General features: G+C 39.9%; 1 protein-coding gene across 2 annotated transcripts in view; it reads right to left on the bottom strand.

Moving 5' to 3' along the window:
* LOC141517291 (putative E3 ubiquitin-protein ligase HERC6) overlaps nt 1-22,365 on the bottom strand; it is a 65,760-nt gene extending 43,395 nt beyond the window's left edge. For both annotated transcript variants that reach the window (XM_074228138.1, XM_074228137.1), the window contains exons 1-5: nt 22,131-22,365; nt 19,145-19,304; nt 10,445-10,521; nt 7,945-8,172; nt 4,497-4,591 (exon numbers count right to left, since the gene is read on the bottom strand). In XM_074228138.1, coding sequence (XP_074084239.1) covers nt 4,497-4,591; nt 7,945-8,172; nt 10,445-10,521; nt 19,145-19,304; nt 22,131-22,365 — 795 coding nt within the window. The remainder of the gene's footprint in view (nt 1-4,496; nt 4,592-7,944; nt 8,173-10,444; nt 10,522-19,144; nt 19,305-22,130) is intronic.
* Nucleotides 22,366-24,317: the final 1,952 nt, after the last annotated feature.

Below are 24,317 nucleotides of genomic sequence, written 5' to 3'. Positions count from 1 at the left end.
CAAATATCATGGATCTACAGTCAGGATCACACAGGACTTAGCAGCATCTACATTAAAGACTCATAGGGCTTGGAATATAATATTCTGGAAGGCAAAAGAGCTTAGAATGAAACCAAGAATCAACTATCCAGAAAAAGTAAACATCCTCTTCCAGGGAAAAGATGGACTTTAAATGAACCAGGGAGATTTCAAATGTTCCTACTGAAACGACCAGAGCTGAATAGAAAGTTTGACCTTCAAATACAGGACTCAGGTGAAGCATAGAGAGTGGACAAGAAGGGTAAAATATGAGGGACTTAATGATGATGAACTGCATGTATTCCTGCATAGAAAAATTATACTGATAATACTCATATGAACCTTCTCAATTAATAGAGCAGGTAGAAGGAGCTTTTATAGATGAAGCACAGGAGAGAGCTGAATCTGAAGATATGATATATTATAAAAATGGAGTTAATGGCTAAAAGGCAAATGCACTGGGAGTAAGAAAAAGGAGATGGAATAGGCTAAGACATTTCATATAAAAGATTTTTTTTTACAATGAGCTTTTGCAATAATATGGGGGGGGAAGGTGAGGGGGAATGAGGGAACTTTCACTCTCATCAGAAATAGCTCAGAGAGGAAACAGCATACACACTCAATAGGGTATAGACATCTAGAGTAAAAAGGAGAGAAGGGGGAAAGGGGGAAGGGGGGAATGTGGATGATAGAGGAGCGGGTAGAGCATAGGAGAGAACAGTCAGATATAACACATATTTTTTACTTCTTGCAAGGAGCTGGGATTGGGTGGTCTGTCCGGGACCATGGGGCCAGGTGGTTGCTGGGTCTCAGGGGTGGTATATGGGTTCAGAACCTCTTGGCCCCAGGGTTGGTGATCAGTCTGCTGTGCTACTCAGCCACCCTACAGCACATTTTAGAAGAGGGACAGAGTGAAAGGAGAGATAAAATATAATATATGGTAGTGGGAAGGAACGGATGGAGGGAATTACAATCAGCAACAGCAATAGTCCAAAAATATGGAAGTAACTTTTATTATGGACTTATCATAAAGAATGTGATCCACCTGAGATGGAGCTGATGGTATCAGAACACAGACTGAAACACATTTTTTTTCTCTTTCCTTTACTTTATTTCTCATGAGGGCCTATTTTTTTTTGGGAGGATGATATTATATTTACTCTTAAACAAGAATATATTAGTAATATATAAAAAAAGACATCACTTGTATAAAAATATTCATAGAAGCTCTGTTTGTGGTGGCAAAGAATTGGAAATTAATGTAAATGTCCTTCAATTGGTATATGTATGTGATGGAACACTATTGTTGTATCAGAAGCCAGGAGAGATGGGAATTCAGGGAAGCCGGGAAAGATTTGCATGGACTGATGTTAAGCATGATGAACAGAACCAGAGGAATATTGTGCACTCTAGCAGCAACATGGGGGTGATGACCAACCTTAATGGACATGCTCATTCCATTAATGCAACAATCAGGCACAATACTTTATTTTTTTCCTTAAGGATATTATTTCTCTTTTCATCACATTCAATTTTCAAATATCTCTAAATAATGACTCTAATCAAATTCTAGAGAGGCAGAACTCACAGAAAGACTGAATGAAACAATTTTCCAGTCCAAGACAACTTAGAAGATCAGCAGGAAAAGTTTATAACACCGGGGTTAGAAAGGGTCATTGAGCAACCCAGGATGAACTCCTACCAGAGCAAATCAGTTCCAGCTGATCCCAGAATGGGGGTGGGGTGGGGCCCTGAATACCTGGAGGGTCTGTGGCAGTGGTGGCAGTTTCCAGACCTCTCAGCCTAGGGATAGCCAAGGACAATTGGAAAGCTCAGCAGGAAAACCCATCTGCACTGGAGTGCAAGGGGGACCCAGTCCAGTGCAGACCTCAGTGTAGCCTTAGCCCTCGGAAGCAGGAACAGGCCTGGGAAGCAACCCAGAAGATGCTTCCAGAGCTCTTAGTCCACAGACAAGGGAGTGGGGGAAGACTGGCTCATCTCTAAGGAAGGATTCTGTTGCTTTGCCTACACTCAGATCCCAATTGCAGTCTGGACCCCAGTCTCAGGAAAAGAAGTTTTAATGCCATGGTGGAGGAGGGACCCTTTTTCACAGTTCCAGGGCAGAGGGGAGTGCTTATGGTCATCCTCAGACCAGAGCACAGGCCAGGAGAGTAGTCAGAGCCTCTCTTAAGACCTTGAAGGAACTGAGGTCTGTGGGGGGGTGAAAAACCCCAAAAGCTTGGGGTGGTACATCCTCCACCCTGGAAGCAGAGCCCCATCTTAACAAAGAGTTAAAATCAAGTCATACACTGGGGAAATGAGCAAATAAAAGAAAAAAATCTGACCAAAGACAATTATTTTGGACCCATGAGGATCAAAACACACACTCAGAAGGTGACAAAGCCAAAGCTTCTGTTTCCAAAGCTCCCATGAAAAATAGGAATTGGTCTCTGGCTATGAATGAGCTCAAAAAGATATTGAAAATCAAGTAAGGGAGGTAGATGAAAAATTGGGAAGAGAAATGAGAGCAATACAGGAACATCATGAAAACCAACTCAGCAACTTGGTGAAGGAATTACAAAAAAATACTTAAGAAAATAGCATCTTAAAAACCAGTTTAGGTCAAATAGGAAAAAGTAGGCCAAAGAGAGGATGCCTTAAAAAGCAGAACTGGTCAGATGGAAAAGGAAATAGAAAAGTTCTCTGAGAAAAATAATTCCTCCAAACAAAGAAAGGAACTAATGGCAGCTGATGACTTTGTGAGAAATTAAAAAACAATAATTTATTATTATTCCCAAAAGAATGAAAAACTAAAAGAAAATGTGAACTATCTCATTGGAAAAAAAAATAACTGACCTAGAAAACAGATCCAGAAGAGATTATTTAAAAATGATTGGACTACCTGAAAGTCATGACCAGGAAAAGAGCCTAGACTTCATTTTTAAAGAAAATGAAAATTCCCTGATATCCTAGAAGCAGAGGGTAAAATAGAAATTGAGGGAATCCACCAATCTCCTCCTAAAAGAGATCAAACTCTCCTGTTGAAATGACCAGAGTTGAACAGAAAATTTGATCTTCAAGTACAGGACTCAGGTAAAGATGCAGGGGGAGGATAAATTATGAGGGATGTAATGATGTTGAACTGCATGTATTCCTGCATGGGAAGATGATACCAATAACACATATGAACATTCTCATTTATTAGGGTAATTAGAAGGAGCTTATATAGACAAGACACAGGAGGATCCTGAATATGAAGGTATAATATAATATATTATAAAGAATTTATCCATTTTCTTTAAGTTATCATTGTTGTTAATACATAATTGGGCAAAATAATTGCTATTAATGCTTTTGTATCTTCTTTGATTATAGAAATTTCTTTTTAATTTTTGAGTTTTCTTCTCTTTGAAAAAACTCTTATTAATCATTTTTCTATTTCATTAGTTTTCTCCAGCTTCTATTTTTATTTATGAATTCATTTGATTCTTTTTCTTTTAATTTTATTAATCTCTTCTTTGATTTGCTTATTAATTATTAATTAATTAATTAATTATTATTTATTAATCTCTTCTTTGATTTTGAATTTCTACTTTGTTACTTAGTTGGGAAGGTTAATTTGTATGATTTTTTTTTATTTTGTGTGCCCAATTAATTAATTTGATCTTTCTCTTTTGTAAGCAGAAGAATTTGAAAACATAAACTTTCTCTAAGGACTACTTTAACTGAATTTCATAAATTCTGGTATGTTGATCATTATTTTAACTTTTCCTTGATAAAATTTTCTCATGTTTCTATATTTTGTACTTTAATTCACCAATTTTAAAAAAATTGTTAGTCTCAATTTGTAATTCTTTTTTTCGATGAACATTTAATAAATATTGTTTTATTTCATTGTTTTCAGTGAATAATGCATTTTAGATTGCTTCTTTTCTTCATTTTGAGTTGAGATCTTTATTCCTAAATAATGGTCAATTTTTGTGAAGGTATCATAACCAACTTAAAAATAGGCAAATTCTTTTCTATTTTCATTTAATAATCAACAAAAAATCCATCACTTATATACAATTCTAAGTTTTTCACCAAGTTTTTAACTTCTTTGTTGTTTATCTTTGTGTTAGACTTGTCTAAGTCTAAAAGGACTATACTGAGATCCCTCACTTTGAACTTTGACATAGCATCACTAAGTTTTAAAGCTGGAAGACAATTTATAAACATCTAATCTAACCTCCTTGTTATGGATGTGGACCATAAGCCCCAGAAAGGTTTAGTGACTTGTCTCAGGTCAGTTGGTAGTTGAACAGAGGATAGAACACTTCTGTTTTGACTTTCAAATCATAATAAAAATAATCTCCAGATATTTCTTCTCCTTGCTTTTTAAACACAATAACATTCAGGATGAGGATGGACAGACACACACACATACATACATACACACAAAGTTGCTATATTTCTAAGAAACTTAAGTTTGTTATTACCTGAGTGAGGACAGCTGTATGTTCATCCCCACAACTGATATATATCACATGAAGACTCTTTAGTTCAGCAATTGAATGAGGTTTGTAGATTTGCTCTGCCAAAGGAAAAAAGAATTTTTATTGAACATTTTAAAAAGGTCTCATGTTTCATCTCTGTTAATAAGATCTTCAAGCAGGAGGAAAGAGGCAACATGGGGGGAAAAGTAGTCCATTAGCAGCTCTGAGTAGAATACTTGAAGACTTAGATTCGTAGTCATCCGAAACTCAATTATTACTGACTTAAAAATAACCAAGAATTAACTTTCAAACTATGATTCTCAAATTATCAGTATGCTTGGAATGCTATTGGAAATCAAACAAAAGTATAGTCTATTCATATTTGGGGAAGTCTCCAACTTTAACTATTTGGGAAACTCTTGAAGGTTTTCAAAAAATTTCTTCAAGAATTGTGTAAAGACTCATGAGACTCAGATTTGACAATATCCCCATCCCACTTTAAGCAGATGATACAAATATATATTAACTCTTCACTAGGTACATTCAATCATGGGGCTTAGGCTCAATACAAAAAGGATTTCATCAATTTAAATGGTATTGAAAATCACTGGATAAACTAAAGTGACATTAAAGAGAAAACTGTTCAAATTAGTTCAGAGAAATCATAGTGCCTTATAGAATTTTTATAAAATCAATTAAAATTAGGGATTAAAGTAGTAGAAGTTTCCAGATAAAACTGTTTGTTTTTGTTTTGTTTTTTAGCTTTTGCAAGACAATGGAGTTAAGTGACTTGCCCAAGGCCACACAGTTAGGTAATTATTAAGTGTCTGAGGCCGGATTTGAACTCAGATACTCCTGACTCCAGGGTTGGTGCTCCATCCACTGTGCCACCTAGCCACCCCCAGATAAAACTCTGAAGAGAAATTGCTTGGAGTCAAGGCTGGTTCTGGATTCTTCACTATCTCTTATCCATTGTATACAAGGTTTTGCCAAGGTCCGAACTATTTCTCTGCCATTTCTCCATCTCTCCTCTGACACTGTCATCACTAGTGAAAATCTCATCATTTCACACTTAGACAATAACTTGCTGGTAAGTCTACTTGTCTCAATTCATCCTCCATTTATTCACTAAAGTGATTTTTCTAAAGCACAGGTCCAACCATGTAACCCCCATTCAAAAAATTCTAGTGGCTCCCTGTTATCTCTAGGATCACATGCAAAATGCTTTGTGTGGCCTCCAAAGTCCTCCATAACCTTTTTTTCTATCTTTGCAGTCTTCCCCACCATGTTCTCTTTCATCCACTGACAATGGACTCTAAGCTGTTAAGGCACTTCATCAAGATGTCATCAAAACGTCCCTTGGTTCCAGTGATTTTTTTCTGGCTGTCCCTGGACACTATCTCCTCTGCTCTGACTACAGAGCTCTATGGCTTCCTTTAAATCTCAAGTTAAATTCCACCTTCTACCAGAAATCTTTCCCAAATTCTCTTAAATCCAGTGCTTTCTTCTTGTTAACTATTTCTAATTAGTACTGTTTATAGCTTGTTTTAGATATATCGTTATCTATCTATCTATCTATCTATCTATCTATCTATCTATCTATCTATATTTATATATCTGTATCTATATATCTATTTGCATGTTATCTCTACCATTAGATCACAAGCTCCTTGAGGACAGGGGCTGGTTTTTGACTGTTTTTGCATCTCCAGCACTTAATGTAGAGTCTGCACATACTATACACTTAGATATTTTTTGAGTGATTGATAATGATTTCCTTTTAAATATCATAGAATTTTAAGGCAAAAGAGATCAAAGAACCTGGTAGAATACACAATAAGGAATTAACAGCAGTTTTGTCAGAGTTGTTTGAAGAAATGAGAAGCAGAATTAGTCAACTGACAGAAACTTCAAACCAGTTGATTGTTGTTTGGTTAGATTTTAAGCTCACTGGGCCAGTCTCTGTTCCAGATTTTGCTCTTGAGGACCCCCCCCCCCCCAGATATTAAGAGAGTTGGACTTTATCAGAAATGCCAGTTGCTCTTTACCTCCCCCACTCTGATTTTAGAGATAAAAGCAAAAAAATGGGGGAGGGGAGGAAGTTTTGCTTCTGCTGTTGGAAGAGATGTTGAGGTTTAATTATGACAATGTAGAATCCTGGAGAGTGGAGAGCTATTTGGGCTGGTCTGTAATGCTCAAAGAGAACAAATTTGATGAACTTTTCTTAAAAGTATCTGCTTTGCAAATGAATGGTGTGATCATTTTCCAAGGTCCTTCTCATAAATACTACCTTTGGTTCAAGACTTGAAAAACATTTGCATGGATGTAGAACAGTCAGTATCAGTAAAAAGGTCTTCACGTGATGTACATATTTCTAAATAGGCCAATGACTACAATGTCAGTTACTTCAAGTACATATCTGTCCTCTCTCTGCTTCCTTGCCAGGTTCTTACATGTGTCTATTCTTCTCCATGCAAATCAAAGGCCTTGGTGGAAATGAATGATCCAAGTCTACATGTGGCTTATGATGTCTTTTATTCCTCCTCAATTGACTTACAACATGAATGCTAGTGATGTTACTTCTTTTTCCTTTCTATTACATAAATGATTATCTTTATGAAATCATCATTATTGTGACTAGGTAGCTTGTTTAAATAGATTAGTGGAGGCTCAAAATGCTAAAATGGTAGGAAAAAAGTATATTCCCTCTCAAGAGAATTATTCCTCTGAGAAAATTTAAACCAGATGTGAGGTCTTACACCCTCAAAGTAGAAAAATATATTTTGGTAAGGGACGTTGAGCTTGGGGCTTTATCACTATTTGAAAATAAAGTTCTTCTCTAGATGGCCTTTCCTGTAACATAAGCAAAAAAGGATGATGTAGAAGCTAGCAGAAGCTGGGGGTCAAATTTGCTCTAACTTTATTTATTGGGAAAATCAAGAACTTAGAGGAACAAACTCCTGGGGGAAAGGTTCTTAGGAGAAAAGTCTGTGTTCTCAGGAAATGCCAAATCAGGAGTAAGAGATTGGAGTAAAAGGTTGTAAGGGAAATAGCTTGTTCCAGCATACCCAGTTTCTTCCATAACTGACCATTTTGTTGATTAATCCTTTTCAAAACTGACCTCTCACATTGAAAAGACCATGTCATGGAAACAATGTAAAGATTATCAGATTGCCTTCTGCTGTGGGGAGGGGAGAGGAAGGGTGGACGAAAATTGTAAAATTCAAAACCTTACAAAAAACATTTGGTAGAAACTACTATTGTACATAACTGAAAAACAAATAAAATATTTAGTATAATAATAAATTAAAAATACTGAATAATAAAATCTGAGTATAAAGAAATTTCAAAATCCATTTATTCAGGAAGAATAATTTTTGGAAATAATTTAATAAATTTAATAAAACCATAAACAAAAAAGACAATGTCAAAAAATAAATTATTTTATTACCTAATGCATTCTTGCCACTGACAGCCAGTTGCCCTTCATTGTTCCTTCCCCAGCCATATGAAATACCAGAGAGAGAAAGGGCGAAGCTGTGAGCCCCTCCTGCTGCAACCTGAGCCAAAGGAATACCATCAAGAGATTTCACCTGCTGAGGGCTGGCTTGGGAGGGGAAAATTTCCCCCAGGCCTAGTTGGCCATGAAGGTTATTTCCCCATGAAAATACTCTGCCATCTGCAAACACACACAAAAGAAGTAAAATTTCAAAATTTTGGGTTTCAGATATACTACAATGCTAAAATTGCCTATGAAGCATCTTATAATACAACATACTTTTAAGAGCATGATAGATAGCAACTTGGGGGGGGGGAGGGATTGACTTCAACAGGAATAGAGTGAAAGAACAAGACAAACTGGCTATAATCTGTCCTCTCTGAAGTTGGGAGGAGATTGATTTTTTCCCCTTTTTAGTGATGTGATGATTTTTTAAAGATGGGGTATTTTTAATTTGGACATAAAATTTCATTAGTATATGAAATCTGTAGTATAGAAAGTTCAAGTGATGTAGACTGGCAACTTATCTAGTCCATAAATAAAAAAAAAATTGAAAAAGCTATTATATACTTTTAAGAACAGGTCAGAAAGTAACCTGAAGGATTGCCTTAAGTGGAGGTAGACTGAAAGAACTATCATCTTTCCACTCTGAAATTTCAGAGGAGATTGCGTTTTTTTCCCCTTTTAGGGATATGCTGATGTTTTAAGATTTTTTTACATAGGATTTCATTAGTAAAGGAAATCTGCAGTATAGAAGCTTCCTCAACCAATGCAGGTTGGCAATTCATTGGTCACTTATCCAGTCCTTGAGCAGTGCCTGAAGCTTAAAGAGCCTAAGTGACATGAAATAGTTAAAAGCCAGGTACATTAGATCTGGAATTCAAGGACTCGGGTTCACTCTGATACTGCTCATGGAAATACTGGCTCCCTCAACTTTCTGCAGAAGGAAAATGAGAGGTTAGAGTAGACATTCTTTAAGGTCCACAACCCTTTCTTAGTATATAACATAGGCAGGACTTAATTCCAGGTCTTTCTGATTCCAAGACCCAGATCTCTCCATTGGGATGGATACTTTGCCAAAAACTAGACTCATATGATTTATGACTCATAAGTAATAAATCTGATTTCTTATATTTTGTAATATCTTGGAGAACTATCAATATTTTCCAGAATAAAAAAACTGACATTTAATTTATATCTTGATTTGCTCATAATCAATTATTGATTTAACAGTTCTGTTTATTGCTTGCAAAATGCAGCAATCCTCCTTTGTGGGGGTCATGATACAGTCATATTGTATCAGCGCTCTAGATTTGTTCAGGTTATTATGGAGAAGTTCATGATAGCACAGCAGGGGGAATCAGAAACCCCTCTCGGGTTCTGAAAAGGTTGCCCTATGAAGAGCCACAGTCTATTATTTATTTATTTGTTTTTAGATTTATTTTCTTTTTCAAGGCAATGGGGTTAAGTGGCTTGCCCAAGGCTGGTGCTCTATTCACTGCGCCACCTAGCTGCCCTTACAGTCTATTATTTTCAAACTTATTTTAGAAACAAAAAATAAATAAGGTTCTACAATAACTCAAAATACACAAGCAAATATAAACATATTCTTCCTTCTTAAGCATTCTAGATAACATTTCCCTCCTTCAGTTTCCATGTATTCTCCATATTTTCCTTCTAATAGAATATTCTCCCTATTTTTCATCTAATAGAATATTCTCCTTCTGAGGTAACTATTTCATTTATGTTTTTGTATTTCCAATGACTAGCACAATAGGTGCTTAATAAATGATCATTGACTGATGCATTGAAAGCCAATTCAATGACTAGCAAAATGGTTGCTTTTCCCTAATGTGTCCAAGTTCAGACCAAATTTCTGACTCAGTACTAAAAGACAACTCAAAGGATGGGCAGATATAACCAGCTCCCAGAGGAAACACATTAATTAAAGTTCAACTATAACTGAAAATTTTTTTTAGAAAATAAAGCTGTGATAAAGTTGTATTTACTATAGAAAAGGAGACAAATATTTAACATATTATATACATATATATACATGTATATATCAGAGGAAAATATATTTGTGTTTATTAGTAGCCTTGGAGAGAGGGTATAAGGAAGAAAAAGAGGAAAAAAGAAAATTATATGATAACTTTATTATACATTTAAAAGGAATTGCAAGTTGCAAATAATACATTTACAGTTTCACATGCAATCATCTTTTTTTCATTCCACTCTCTGACAGAAATGCTTATTTTATTTCATACATCAAAATAAAATGAAAATAAATTAATAAATTAAAATGGAATAGAACTTTTTAAGTTGGATAGTTGCAACCTTTTTAATTCACTAAAAATAAATATCCATGCTGTAAAATGTATCAATTAAGTAAATTTTTTTAAAAAGCAAATATTTATTGTAAATTAATTACCATAAAAAAGAAAGGCTTTACCTTGTGCCAATGCTATGGAATGATAATGTCCACAAGAAACTTGTATTATTTTGATACCAGAAAGATCTTCAATTTTCCTTTAATAAAAAATGATGTGAAAAACATTTAAGCAGTTCACTAATGAAGCTCACTAGTCAAATGGCTAATTTCTCACTGGTCTGAAGTAATAATTTCATCATTTTTATAATAACTGTCTTATGGGGTTGTTGCTAGAATCAAATGATAGTAACTCATATGTAAAACACCTTGAAAACCTTAAAGCACTATATGAATATTAACTATTGTCATCATCATCATCATCATTGCTATGAATACTTGTGCTTTTCTAAGAGGACAGGAAGAAATATTTCTACAGAATCTGTCAATCATCAATAAACAAGCTTTTGTTAAAAAGCTACTATGTGCCATACAAAAGGGTATATCCTGTGGAAGCAAGAAAAAAAAAGAATAAAATAAATTTCAATTTTAGAAACATCAAAATATCTTTATATTCAGATTTTCTACATCATATTAGAATAGAAAATTGTGAAGTCATTTAGGGACAATAGTTAAATATTTTGTAATGTCATTCCTTCTCAAGGTAAATAGTATATTTGTTTTCTTGTTGTTGTTTTTTTAGTTTTTTCAAGGAAATGGGGTTAAGTGGCTTGCCCAAGGCCACACAGCTGGGTCATTATGAAGTGTCTGAGACCAGATTTGAACTCAGGTCCTCCTGACTCCAGGGCCGGTGCTCTATCCACTGTACCACCTAGGCTGCCTCCTGTTTTTCTTTTTTTTTTTACTCTACTTAAAATGACATTAAACAAAAAGCACAATATGTGAATCTATGAATTTCCATTTCATATTGAATACTTTAAAAATATATTCTCCAGGCTTTTTAAAAAATTATCATACTTGTCTCTGCTTCCTTCTGAACTTCCTTCTATTTCTTTGAATTCATTTAAAAATGTTTCAATAGAGGTGGCTAGGTGGTGCAGTGGATAAAGCACCGGCCCTGGAGTCAGGAGTACCTGGGTTCAAATCCGATCTCAGACACTTCATAATTACCTAGCTGTGTGGCCCTGGGCAAGCCACTTAACCCCATTTGCCTTGCAAAAACCTAAAAAAAAAATGTTTCAATGAATTTTTTTATGGTTTGGGCATCATTATTGTTAGTACTCCCCTCCAATTAAAAACTGAGATATAGAAGAAAAAACCCTTAAAGCAGATAAGTGCATTCAAGCAAAATGAACCCAAGTAGTTGCAATTTTCAAAAATGAGTGTATTTTTCTGTATACTGAGTCCATTACTTCTTTATGGTGGGATTAATCATAAATCCTCTAAATCCATAGTTGGTCATTGCTTTGATCAGAGTTCTTAGGTCTTTAAAAGTTGTTTTTCTTCACATTATTTTCCTTATATAAATTATTCTCCGGACTTTGCTTAATTTACTGTCAGTTTATTTATACAGGATTTTCTGAAATTGTCTCATCTTTTATAATGGTGCAAAAATATTCCATGATATTCACATACCATGTTTTGTTAAGACATTCTCCAATATTCTAAGATACAATCTAAAATACTACCTTAGATTTTTATTTCTTCTCCCCTTCTCCCCTACCCCATCTTTTAATGCCTCCCCTTCAGTATCAGGGAAGTTTGTGTCTATAACTTTCCCAGTATCATCTTTTTTTTTAGGGTTTTTTTTTTTTTTGCAAGGCAAATGGGGTTAAGTGGCTTGCCCAGGGCCACACAGCTAGGCAATTATGAAGTGTCTGAGACCGGATTTGAACCCAGGTACTCCTGACTCCAAGGCCAGTGCTCTTATCCACTGCGCCACCTAGCCGCCCCTCCCAGTATCATCTTAAGCCTTACCTTTCCACCTAATTTATTGCCCATTTTCCTGTTGAGTTTGATATATCTTTATATCAAATTGTGACCCAATCCTGTGCTGATCAAGGATAAGAGTGAGGTTAAGATCCTTCCAGTTCCTCTGTGCTTTCATCTATGCTCGTATAGTCTTCTCAAAAGCATCGATGAGTGGGAAATATCAAGTTCTTCCCCCTTCTTCCTCTTTTCTACATTTGTCTAATCTTCCTTTTATCCTCCTTTCCATTTCCTTCTTCAAAACATCAGTATAGCCTCCCAAAACCATGGTTTTTCTTATTTAACTCTCACAATGTCCCTTAAAGATATTAAGGGCCTAAAGAAACATTGATTTTCTGCTCTATTAAAATGTTAGCACTACATCATTACACAACCACCTTGCAATTGTACAGATAAATTTACATGTTTAGGTTTCTCTGGACTCTTGTGTTTGCATTTCAAAGTTCCTACTCAATTCTTTTCTTTTCATCAGAAATCTCTAAAGGTCCTCTTTTCTCCTCCTGTATGGTATTCTTGTCTGTAGGCTTCTCTCTTTTGCCTTTTAGTATACTGTATTCTTTGATCTCTAATATAAATAGAAGCCAGTAGGTCTTATGTGATCCTAAGTGGTTCTTCGGTATTCAAAGTCTTTCTTGCTGGATGCTTGCAATATTTTTCCAAGAGGACCTGGGATTATGGCTATTACTTTCTTGGGACTTTTTTTTTTTAAGATTTTTGCAAGGCAAAGGGGTTAAGTGGCTTGCCCAAGGCTACACAGCTACGTAATTATCTGAGGCCATATTGGAACTCAGGTACTCCTGACTCCAAGGCTGGTGCTCTATCTACTGTGCCACCTAGTCGCCTGGGACTTTACTTTTAAGGGATTACTTTAAGGAAATGATCAGTGTATTGTTTTTTATACTCATCCTGCCCCCTAGTTTTCAAAGATGCGGGCAATCTTCAATTACAATTTCTTAAAATTTAGTATCCATGACTTTTTCCAGGAAATTTAGTAATTTTAAAGTTATCTCTCTTTTATTTGCTTTCCAGATTAGTTTATATATATGCATATATATGTGTGTGTGTGTGTGTGTGTGTGTGTGTGTGTGTGTGTGTGTGTGTGTGTGTGATTTAGCTTATATTTCCTTTTTTTCCCCAATATTTTGATTTTATTCTAATATTTCCTGCTTATTAGTGGAGTTATGGATTTGGTCTATTCTAGGATTCAGAGTCCATTTCTTGAACAAAGTGGCCCCCATAGCCCCCAAAATTCCTTTCTCCAAAGATTTTGTTTCTTGCTTCAATTTTTCTAGATATTTATATAGTCTAACAGTTACTTGCTCTAGATCTACATTAATTTTTTTATGCTGGTTTGTATCTTCTTTGGTTTGGTCCCTTATTTGTTTTTAGTTCCTTTACTGGGTGTCATGCTAAAGGCAGAGTCTGCCCATTAATCAGCCTTTACTTATTCCTGCTTATTCCTGTTCATTCCAACCCTGGACCCTGAGTAGAAACTTTGAAATATAAACGTAAGGGTCCAGAGAAACCTAAAATGGCAAATTTACTTGAGCAATTAGAAGGGAGCTGGAATGATGTATTAACATTTTAACAGAGGAGAAAATAAGTAGCTCTCCTGAACTTTAATATCTTTAAAGGGCACTGTGGGCGTAGAAGAAGAAAAATCTTCTTGGGACGGTGTGGATTAGTTCTATTCTGAGGGGTTTTATTGTTGTTGGCCACTCACAGCCTGATTCACCTAGAAGCAGCACAGGAGTTTTGGGGTTTTTTGGCCACCTCTTTCTAACATGAACTGATTTTCCCTTCCCTACATAGTCTAACACTCTGTACCTTTTCTCCCCTTACTCCTAGAGGATTGCCATATAGGTCACTGGTCAGGATCAGGTGTCTACACTAAATCAATCTGGCCGACTGCAGTTTATGCTTCCTTAGTTAAAAGTCTTAATTCTGCTTAGCCTCCTAGAAGCAGAGATTAAAGGCATAGACCACAAAGGCTAACCTCTCCTGGTTACTTTTAGTGGCCTCTGACTCCTTGGATTATCTCCCCCACCACCACCACTATTGATTTTTGAAGTTCAGGGATCTTCAGAGTACCTTTAGCATCTCAGGTCAGAGAAGCCTTAGGACTTCTAGCCCTGACTTAGTTTGTCCAGGTGCTGAGTCTCACAAAAGAATGTTTTAGGCATCAACACTTCCTTTGAAAGTATTTTAGTAGATACAAGTTAGTGCTTCAAGTTTCTCTTTGTCATTGTGTGTTATTGAGTCTTCTGTGGTTTTCTTTGTTTATTTTTTAAAATTTATTTTTTGGTCTAATAATTTTCAAGAATTGTAATTGTATTGGGTAGAATATACTTAGCTAGAAGTGATGGATACTCAGAATTTTCTATGACTCAGATAGAATGATTTAAAAACACCTCCTCCTTAAAAAGGGGGGACAGGAAGGAGACGGGAGGTGGGATTGAATGGGGTAAATATAATTACATTAAGAGGTACAAAAGACCTACTGTGGTAGAGGGGAAGAAGGGAGAAGATGAGAAACACCTGAATCTTCCTCTCATCAGACTTGGCTTAAAGTTAACTTACACATATACTCAGTTAACTTAAAAAACATTTAACCTTTCAAGTATTAAAAGGGGAAAAGGGGAGGGGGGATGGACATAGGGAGGGGTAGAGGAAAAAAAGGGGAACTAACAGAAGGAAGAGAAGGGAAAAGGGAAAGAAATGAAAGGGGAAAGAAAGGGGAGGGAGTGGATATAGGAGGGCAAACACACTGAAGGTGGCCATATTCAGAAACAAAATAATGGGGAATATGGATGATGTGAAAAAAAGTGGGAAAAATAAAAACAGAGGGAAGATAGCATTGAGGGCAATAAATAATTAGTAATTATAACATTGAATGTGAATGGGATGAACTCTCCCTTAAAATGTAAGCAAATAGCAGAGTGGATTAAAAACAACCAGAATCCTACAATATGCTGCTTACAAGAAACTCATTTGAAGCAGAAAGATATATATATATATATATATAGAGAGAGAGAGAGAGAGAGAGAGAGAGAGAGTAAAAGGTTGCAGCAAAATATATTTTGCTTCAGCTGAAGTGAAAAAAGCAGGGGTGGCAATCCTTATCTCAGACAAAGCAGCTATAAAAATGAAAATTATTAAAAGAGATAAGAAAGGAAACTATATCCTCCTAAAAGGTACAATAGATAATAAAGTGATTCAATGCTAAATATATACACCCAATGTGATAGCATCCAAATTATTAGAGGAGAAGCTGAAAGAACTACAGGAAGACATAGACAGCAAAACTCTACTAGTGGGAGACCTCAACCTCTCACAGATCTAGATAGATTGAATCATAAAATAAACAATAAAGAAGTTAAGGAGGTAAATAGATTGTTAGAAAAAATAGATATTATAGACTTATGGAGGAAATTGCATGGGGATAGTAAGGAATATACTTTTTTCTCTGCAGTACATGGCACTTATACAAAAACTGATCATGTACTAGGGCATAAAAACCTAATGATCAACTGCAGCAGAAATAGTAAATACATCTTTCTCAAATCACAATGCAATAAAAATCATATGCAATATTGGACCAGGGAGTTAAAGACCCAGAACTAATTGGAAACTGAATAACCTCATTTTAAAGAATGAGTGGATCAAACAACAAATTATAGAAATTAATCATTTTATCATAGATAATGACAGTAATGACACAACATACAAAAACCTATGGGATTCACTCAAAGTGGCTGTCAGGGGATATATTACATCTTTAAATACTTATGTGAATAAATTAAAGAAAGAGGAAATCAATGTACTAAATATGCAACTAAAAAATGAGAGAAAAACAAATTAAAATTCCCCAATTAAATACTAAATTAGAAATTCTAAAAATTATAGGAAAAATGAATAAAATTGAAGGCAAAAAAAACTACTGAATTAATAAATAAAACCAAGAATTGGTAAAAAACCAATAAAATTGATAAACCTCTGATCAATTTGATTAAAAGAAAGAAGAAAATCAAATTGCCAGCATCATAAATGAAAAAGGTGAACTCATCACCAATGAGGAGGAAATTAAAGTAATGATATGGAATTATTTTGCCAAAAAATTTGACAATCTAAGTGAAATGGATGAATATTTACAAAAATATAAGTTGCCCAGGTTAAACAAAGAGGAGATTAAATACCTAAACAACCCTATCTCAGAAAAAAGAAATACAACAAGCCATCATTGAACTGCCTAAGAAAAAAATCTCCAGGGCCTGATGGATTCACAAGTGAATCCTACCAAACATTTAAGGAACAATTGGTTCCAATTCTATATAAACTCTTTGGAAAAATAGGGGAAGATGGAACTCTGTCTAACTCTTTCTATGACACCAATATGGTGCTGATACCTAAACCAGGAAGAGTTAAAACAGAGAAAGAAAATCATAGACCTATCTCCCTAATGAATATAGATGCAAAAATTTTAAATAAAAATCTTAGCAAAATGATTACAACAGGTTATCACTAGGATAATACATTTTGACGAAGTAGGATTCGTCCCAGGAATGCAGGATTCGTTCAATATTAGGAAAACTGTTAGTATAATCAATTATATCAACAACAAACCTATCAGAAATTATATGATCATATCAGCTGAAAAAGCTTTTGACAACATACAGCACCCATTCCTACTAAAAACACTAGAGAGTGTAGGAATAAATGGACTGTTCCTTAGAATAATTAGCAGTATCTATCTGAAACCATCAATAAGCATTATATTCAACGGGGAGAGGCTAGAAGCATTCTCAATAAGATCAGGGGTGAAACAAGGGTGCCCATTATCACCACTACTATTCAATATAGTATTAGAAATGTTAGCTTCAGCAATTAGAGAAGAAAAAGAAATTGCAGGAATTAGAATTGGGAAGGAAGAGACAAAACTCTCACTCTTTGCAGATGACACGATGGTCTATCTAAAGAATGCCAAGAAATCATACAAAAAACTACAGGAAACAATTAGCAATTTTAGCAAAGTTGCGGGATATAAAATAAACCCTCATAAACCCTCAATTTTTCTATATATGACTAGTAAGATACAGCAGGAAGAGCTAGAAAGAGAAATCCCATTCAAAGTAACTTCAGACAATATAAAATACCTGGGAGTCTATTTGCCAAGGCAGACTCAGAAACTTTTTGAAAACAATTATGAAAGACTTCTCACACAAATTAAATCAAATTTAAATAACTGGGCAAACATCAACTGCTCATGGATAGGTAGAGCTAATATAATAAAAATGACAATTCCATCAAAAGTAAACTACCTGTTTAGTGCCCTACCAATCAAAATTCCAAAAAATTACTTTAATGAGTTAGAAAAAGTTGCAAGTAAATTCATAAGGAGAAATAAAAAGTCAAGAATTGCCAGAGATTTAATGAAAAAAAAGTGCAAAAGAAGGTGGCTTAGCCCTACCTGATCTAAAATTATATTATAAAGCATCAGTCATCGAAATTGTCTGGTATTGGCTAAGAAATAGAGTGGTGGATCAGTGGAATAGACTAGGAGAAATTGCAGGAAACAATTATACTAATCTGGTGTTTGATAAACCCAGAGTCCAGCTATTGGGATAAAAACTCTCTCTTCAATAAAAACTGCTGGGAAAATTGGAAGTTAGTATGGAAGAAACTTAGATTAGAGAACATCTCAGACCCTAAACCAAGATAAGTTCCAAATGGATATAGGATCTAGACATAAAAAACAATACTATAAGCAAACTAGAAGATCAAGGACTGGTTTACTTGTCAGATCTATGGAAAGGGAAGCAATTTATGACTAAGGAAGAGAGAACATCACCAAAAACAAACTAGATGATTTTGATTACATTAAATTAAAAAGGTTTTGCACAGATAAAACCACTGTAACCAAGATCAAAAGAAATGTAGTAAACTGGGAAATTCCAATCATTAAAAAAAGAAAAAAAATTTATTTTGGGTTTTTTTTTTTGGCAAGGCAATGTGATTAAGTGACTCGCCCAAGGTCACACAACTAGGCAATTATTAATTTTCTGAGGCCTAATTTAAACTCAAGTCCTCCTGACTCCAGGGCTAGTGCTCCATCCACTGTGCCACCTAGCTACACCATCTTCTGTGTTTTAAGAATATTTCGTGTGTGTACCCTGCTATTCCTTTTTAGGGAGACCCTGGCTATAAATTAAACCCAGGGTTTCAGTGATTTTCCTCTGAGCTTTGAGGTAGGGTAAGAGTAAGAGAAAAAGAAATTAAGAGAATAAGAAAAAAAGAACCTGTCTCTTCTCTTTAGAAGCCAGAATCCCCAGGGCTTGAACCCAGACCATTTACATATATTCAAGAGTTAAGGGGCAAACTTGAGAGGAAGAGGGCAAGGGCTTAAGGTCCCAATGGGGAAGTAGAGGTTTTGTGTTATTGATAGACCATGCTTTGCTTCACATCCTCCATTTAATATGAAGATTAATTGCCATTCTGTGAATAAATAACTAGGAGGACCTTCCTAGTTTTAGAATTTCCTTATGAGGCAGCTCGGAGGTGCAGTGGATGGAGCACCAGCGCTGGAGTCAGGAGGATCTGAGTTCAAATTTGACCTCAGACTCTTAATACTTACTTAGCTGTGTGACCTTGGGCGAGTCACATAGCCCCACTGCCTTGCCAAAAAAAAATTTCTCTTAAGAAAATTAATGATGCAGAAAATTTATATGCAATTGGATATTGACTATTATTTCATTTATCCTCAAGTTATCTACAATGATACACAGAGAATGGAGACATAGGTTTACTACATACCCAAAATTACACCAGAATACTTACTTTGGTATAAAGTTTTGTTTCTTAAATTCTCCAATGCCCAGCTGCCCTTCAGAACCGGCTCCCCAGGAGAAGACACTTCCTGTTTTGGAAATGGCCAAGGAGTGCTCTTTTCCACAGCTGACAAAAACAACAACCTGATTTTCCAGTGCTTGAATTGGTGCTTTAGGAGAAGAGGGAAATGTTATAAATATATTCAATTTAACCACAGGTGTATTACAATCATGACAATTCAAACACTTTCAAAATGTATTCAAATGAACAGTGGGGAGTTCAGAAGGAAGCCCAGTCAAGCAGGACAGTTTTTAAAAGTATTATGGGAACTTATTGTATGCTTTATTTTTAAGGAATAAAATGGAGAGATTAATATACAATACTCTTTGCATTCTACATATATGCTAAAGAAAACAAGATTTCCTGGACAGAAAGATACTTTTGCTAATGGATTTGAAATTCTATACCTCCCTGAATGACACTATTAAAACAATCTGTCTAGTAAGTATAAAACTATTCCATATTATCATGTTAACTAATATGGTGCCAGCAAAGATTATTAAAATAAAATATCTAAAAGAATATGTCTTGGTACATGTATTTGATGGCTATAGTTAATTTTCTATATGATATAAAATATTCATAATATATCTTGCTACTTGAAAAATGGCAATGGTGGTATCTAATTCCATATTTCAAGGATATTAGTATATTCTTTGACCAATTCAAATGGCAATGCATCTTTTCAGAACAACTTTTTTTGGGGGGGGGATTTTGCAAGGGAAATAGGGTGAAGTGGCTTGCCCAAGGCCACACAGCTAGGTCATTATTAAGTGTCTGAGACTGGATTTGAACCCAGGGACTCCTGACTCCAGGGCTGGTGCTCTATCCACTGTGCCACCTAGCTGCCCTTCAGAACAACTTTTGAGAGCTTCTTGGATCAAAAAATGATTACCCAGTTGCCCACCATGTCCTTGGTAGCCACACTAGTCAGTTGCCTTTCCACTTTGGCAGGATCTGCCAAAGCTGGGGCTCTGGTAACCTTACAAAATTTAGGATTAGCTCCACTGCATAATTAGGAGGGGGAAAAAGAAAACTGGTAAGTGCCTACTGATAAAAGGGAATGGCCAGTGAATCCCAGTTTAGAAAGAAGCAGGTTTAAACTGGATTAAGCTGAATTTAATTTTGTGTCCTCCTTGCACATAGAAACTGTTTTCCTGCCAGCCTCCCTAGCTTATGCTTCAGTCTTTTCTCCCACTCAAATGGTATAAAAATGAAATTTATTTAAGCATCCAGTTCACCCGGGTCGTTATCAGGCTACCAAAGAGCCAGTTTCGAAAATGGAGTATTACTATCTGTCGTCTATTTCATTCTATTTAACTCCTCACGGACAGCTTTTTAAAATTTTTCACGAGAGGGCAGCTGGGGTGGTTCAGGGGATGGAGCGCCGGCGTTGGAGTCAGGAGGACCTGGGTTCAAATGCGACCTCAGACACTTAATACTCAGCTGTGTGAACTTGGGCAAGTCACTTCACCTCATTGTTACAATAAAATTGTCCTGCCTAAGTCCCGGCACAAGGCCCAGAAAGTCCTGCCGCCCCTGGGGCCCGGCGGAGGAGCCCCCCGGGAGATGACGTCAGAAAGAAGAAGCTCTGGGCCGCGGCCCCCCGCTTTTGGCTCTCGGTTTCGTTTCTTGGGGAAACTGAAACCGGCCTCCCTGGGGGCGGGGCGGGGCGGCGCCCCGGGAGCGCACAGCTGGGGGGGCAGGGGAGGGGGGAGGGAGGGGGCAGGTTGGGGGGCCGGAGAGAAAGGGGGGGCAGGGGAGGGGGCAGGAGGGGGGCTGCCGGCCCGGGCCGCTGGCGCCCGGCCCCTGCTCCTTCACTTCCCTTAAACTATTGCTTCGCTTGTCTGCACTCTTTCGGGAGCACTTGCCGCTCCCCACTTCTCTCCGCCCGCCCCGGGGGGCCAGCGGTCCGGCACAGGCCCCCCCGTTTCAGCCTCTGTAAAGAACCCGCTCTTTCTCTTGCCGGGTGCGGCCGCGGGGGGGCTGCTGCAGGGGCCGGGAGCCCCAACTCTCCTAAGGGCTCAGCAGCCCCCGCCTTGGCCGCCCCCCCCCCCGGCAGCCCTGCCCCCTCACTGGCCCCCCGCAGGCGCCCCCCGCCCCCCCGCTCCCCCGGCCCGCTCCCCATCCCCCGCAGGCGCCCCCCCGGCCCGCTCCCCCGCCCCCCCGCAGGTGCCCCCCGGCCCGCTCCCCCGGCCCCCCGCAGGTGCGCCCCCCGGCCCCCGCAGGCGCCCCCCGGCCCCCCGCAGGCGCCCCCCGCAGGTGCGTCCCCCGGCCCGCTCCCCCCGGCCCCCTCCCCCGGCCCGCTCCCCCGGCCCCCTCACCTGGCCCCCCGCAGGCGCCCCCCGGCCCGCTCCCCCCGGCCCCCGCCCCCTCCCCCCGGCCCCCTCCCCCGGCCCGCCCCCCCGGCCCCCTCCCCCCCGGCCCCCTCACCTGGCCCCCCGCAGGCGCCCCCCGGCCCGCTCCCCCCGGCCCCCTCCCCCGGCCCCCCTCCCCCGGCCCGCCCCCCCCGGCCCCCTCCCCCCGGCCCCCTCACCTGGCCCCCCGCAGGCGCCCCCCCGGCCCGCTCCCCCGGCCCCCTCCCCCGGCCCGCTCCCCCGGCCCCCTCCCCCGGCCCCCCGCAGGCGCCCCCCCGCCCCCCGCTCCCCCGCCCCCCCGCCCCCCCGGCCCCCTCACCTGGCCCCCCGCAGGCGCCCCCCGGCCCCCCCCCGGCCCGCTCCCCCGGCCCCCCCCGGCCCCCTCCCCCGGCCCCCTCCCCCGGCCCCCCGCAGGCGCCCCCCCGGCCCGCTCCCCCGCCCCCCCCGCAGGTGCCCCCCGGCCCCCTCCCCCGCCCCCCGCTCCCCCGGCCCCCCCCCCGGCCCCCTCCCCCGGCCCCCTCCCCCGGCCCGCTCCCCCCGGCCCGCCCCCCCCCGCCCCCCTCCCCCGGCCCCCTCACCTGGCCCCCCGCAGGCGCGGGCCCCCCGGGCGCCCAGCTGGCCGCGGCTGTTGCTCCCGCAGGCCCAGACGCCGCCGCCCGCCAGCAGCAGCAGCGAGTGGCGCTCCCCGCAGGCGGCTTGCCGCAGCCCCCGGCCGCCCAGGCCGCCGCCCCGCCGGCAGCGCAGCGCCCCGGCCCCCCCGGCCGCCGGGCCCCCCAGCTGGCCGCAGGAGTTGTCGCCCCAGCAGTAGTACATCCCGCTGCCCGCGCCCGAGGGGGAGCCGGGCCGGGCCGAGCCCCCAGCCCGCCCCCCTCCGGGCCGCCGCCCCGGGAGGCGGGCGCTCGCTGCCGCGGGGCACCAGAGCTTGGCCAGGTCCCCGACAGGGCGGGTCCCGGGCTGGTCCGTCTGCCCCAGAGGACTGGGGGGGGGGAGAGGGAGCCTCAGGGGACCTAGCTCTGCACCCCCCCCCCCGCCCCATTCACGGCCAGTTCACAGGCCTGGGGGTCTTCAACGGCCAAGGACAGTATCAGGGTGCAAAGCCCTTCTGGTTGCTGCTGAGCTGCCAATGGGTGGGCACCCGGCGTGCCCCCTGGGAGAAATTCCCTCTCAGCTTCCAGCTGGTGGCCTGCCTAGGACCCTGAGAACAGGGGGAGGGAGTGCCCGGCCTCACCGCCGCCCTCCCCTCCCCTCCTCACCCTGAAATGTCATTTCAGCCCTGAAACTCCCACCTCAGAAATAATCCCTTTCCATGAGACTGAAGGATCTTTCCAGAATCTGGCTTGAAGGCGGATGCCCAGGTCAGCGCAGCTACATTTCCCATGAGTCTCTCTCATTCTCCATCATCTTTTCCCTCTGTTCCTCCTTCTGGTTTTGTTTTATTCTCCTCTTTCCCAGCTCCTTAAGAGCTGGACTTTCTCTCTCTCTCTCTCTCTCTCTCTCTCTCTCTCTCTCTCTCTCTCTCTCTCTCTCTCTCTCTCTCTTTCATTCTCAGGACTTAACACAATACAGACAAAAGAAAATAAATACAAGGAAACTGAAGGACATTAGCAGTTGAAAAGCTCAGAAAATATCCTAATTATGTTTATGTAGGAAGTGGTTTTAGAACTTAAAGTAAGAAACCAGAGGCACAAGTGAGGATGCAATGCATTTTAGACATGGGGATGGATAGCAGAGATGTTGAAGATAAAATGTCATATGGGGGGGGGATAGCAAAAAAAAAAGTTCATCTAGCTAGATGGTAGATTTCATGAAGGAGAATCCTATAAAAAGACTGAGAGGCTAGATTAGATCCAGTCTGTGAAAGACTCAGTTCCACCAGAGGAGTTTGCAGTTTCTGCTAGGGAACCATTGGATCTTATTGTGTAACAGGGTAAAACTGTGCTTTAAGAATATTAAGTTTAGGGGCAGCTAGGTGGTGCAAATCTGGCCTCAGACACTTAACAATTGCCTAGCTGTGTGATCTTGGGCAAGTCACTTAGCCCCACTGTCTTAAAATAAAAAAAAAATGAAAAAATATAAACACATCTAGATAGTGCATTGGATAGAGCACCCATCCTGGAGTCAGGAGTTCAAATCCTACCTCAGTTGTGTGACCATGGGCAAGTCACTTAACCCCCTTGCCTTGCAAAAACAAAAAATCACAACAAAACAAAAAAGAATATAAACTTTGGCAGTTAAGAGAAAGCTGGGGGGCAGCTAGGTGACGCAGTGGATAGAGCACTGGCCCTGAAGTCAGGAGTACCTGGGTTCAAATCCAGTCTCAGACACTTAATAATTACCTAGCTGTGTGGCCTTGGGCAAGCCATTTAACCCCACTGACTTGCAAAAATCTTTAAAAAAAAAAAAAAAGGAAGCTGGTTTGGAGATGAAAAGACAAGATAGGGAGAAGAATTAGAAAATTACTTCAGTAATTCAAGTGATTAGGACTTGAATTAAAGGATGAAGACTGAGGAAAAAATCATTTGATATGCTAATTAATAACTCTTTGGAAACTTGGGAAAATACATTACCTCATTTACCATTTCTAACACTCCAAAGCATTGTACCTACATGGACAGAGAGCCTCAACATCCCCAAATTGCCTTAAGGGTACTGAAGAACCCTGGGAAGAGGGGAGAAAATGTGACTTACCTTACCTATATACAGCAGAAAACTACAGTAGTCAGGGTAACAGACTCCTCCTTTGCCTTCTCAGCAACTGGGTTGGT

This window comes from Macrotis lagotis, chromosome 3, assembly GCF_037893015.1.
Source record: "Macrotis lagotis isolate mMagLag1 chromosome 3, bilby.v1.9.chrom.fasta, whole genome shotgun sequence".
Classification (NCBI taxonomy): domain Eukaryota; kingdom Metazoa; phylum Chordata; class Mammalia; order Peramelemorphia; family Peramelidae; genus Macrotis; species Macrotis lagotis.
Note: the sequence above shows the minus strand (reverse complement) of the source record. Positions and strands in the feature narration are given on the sequence as shown.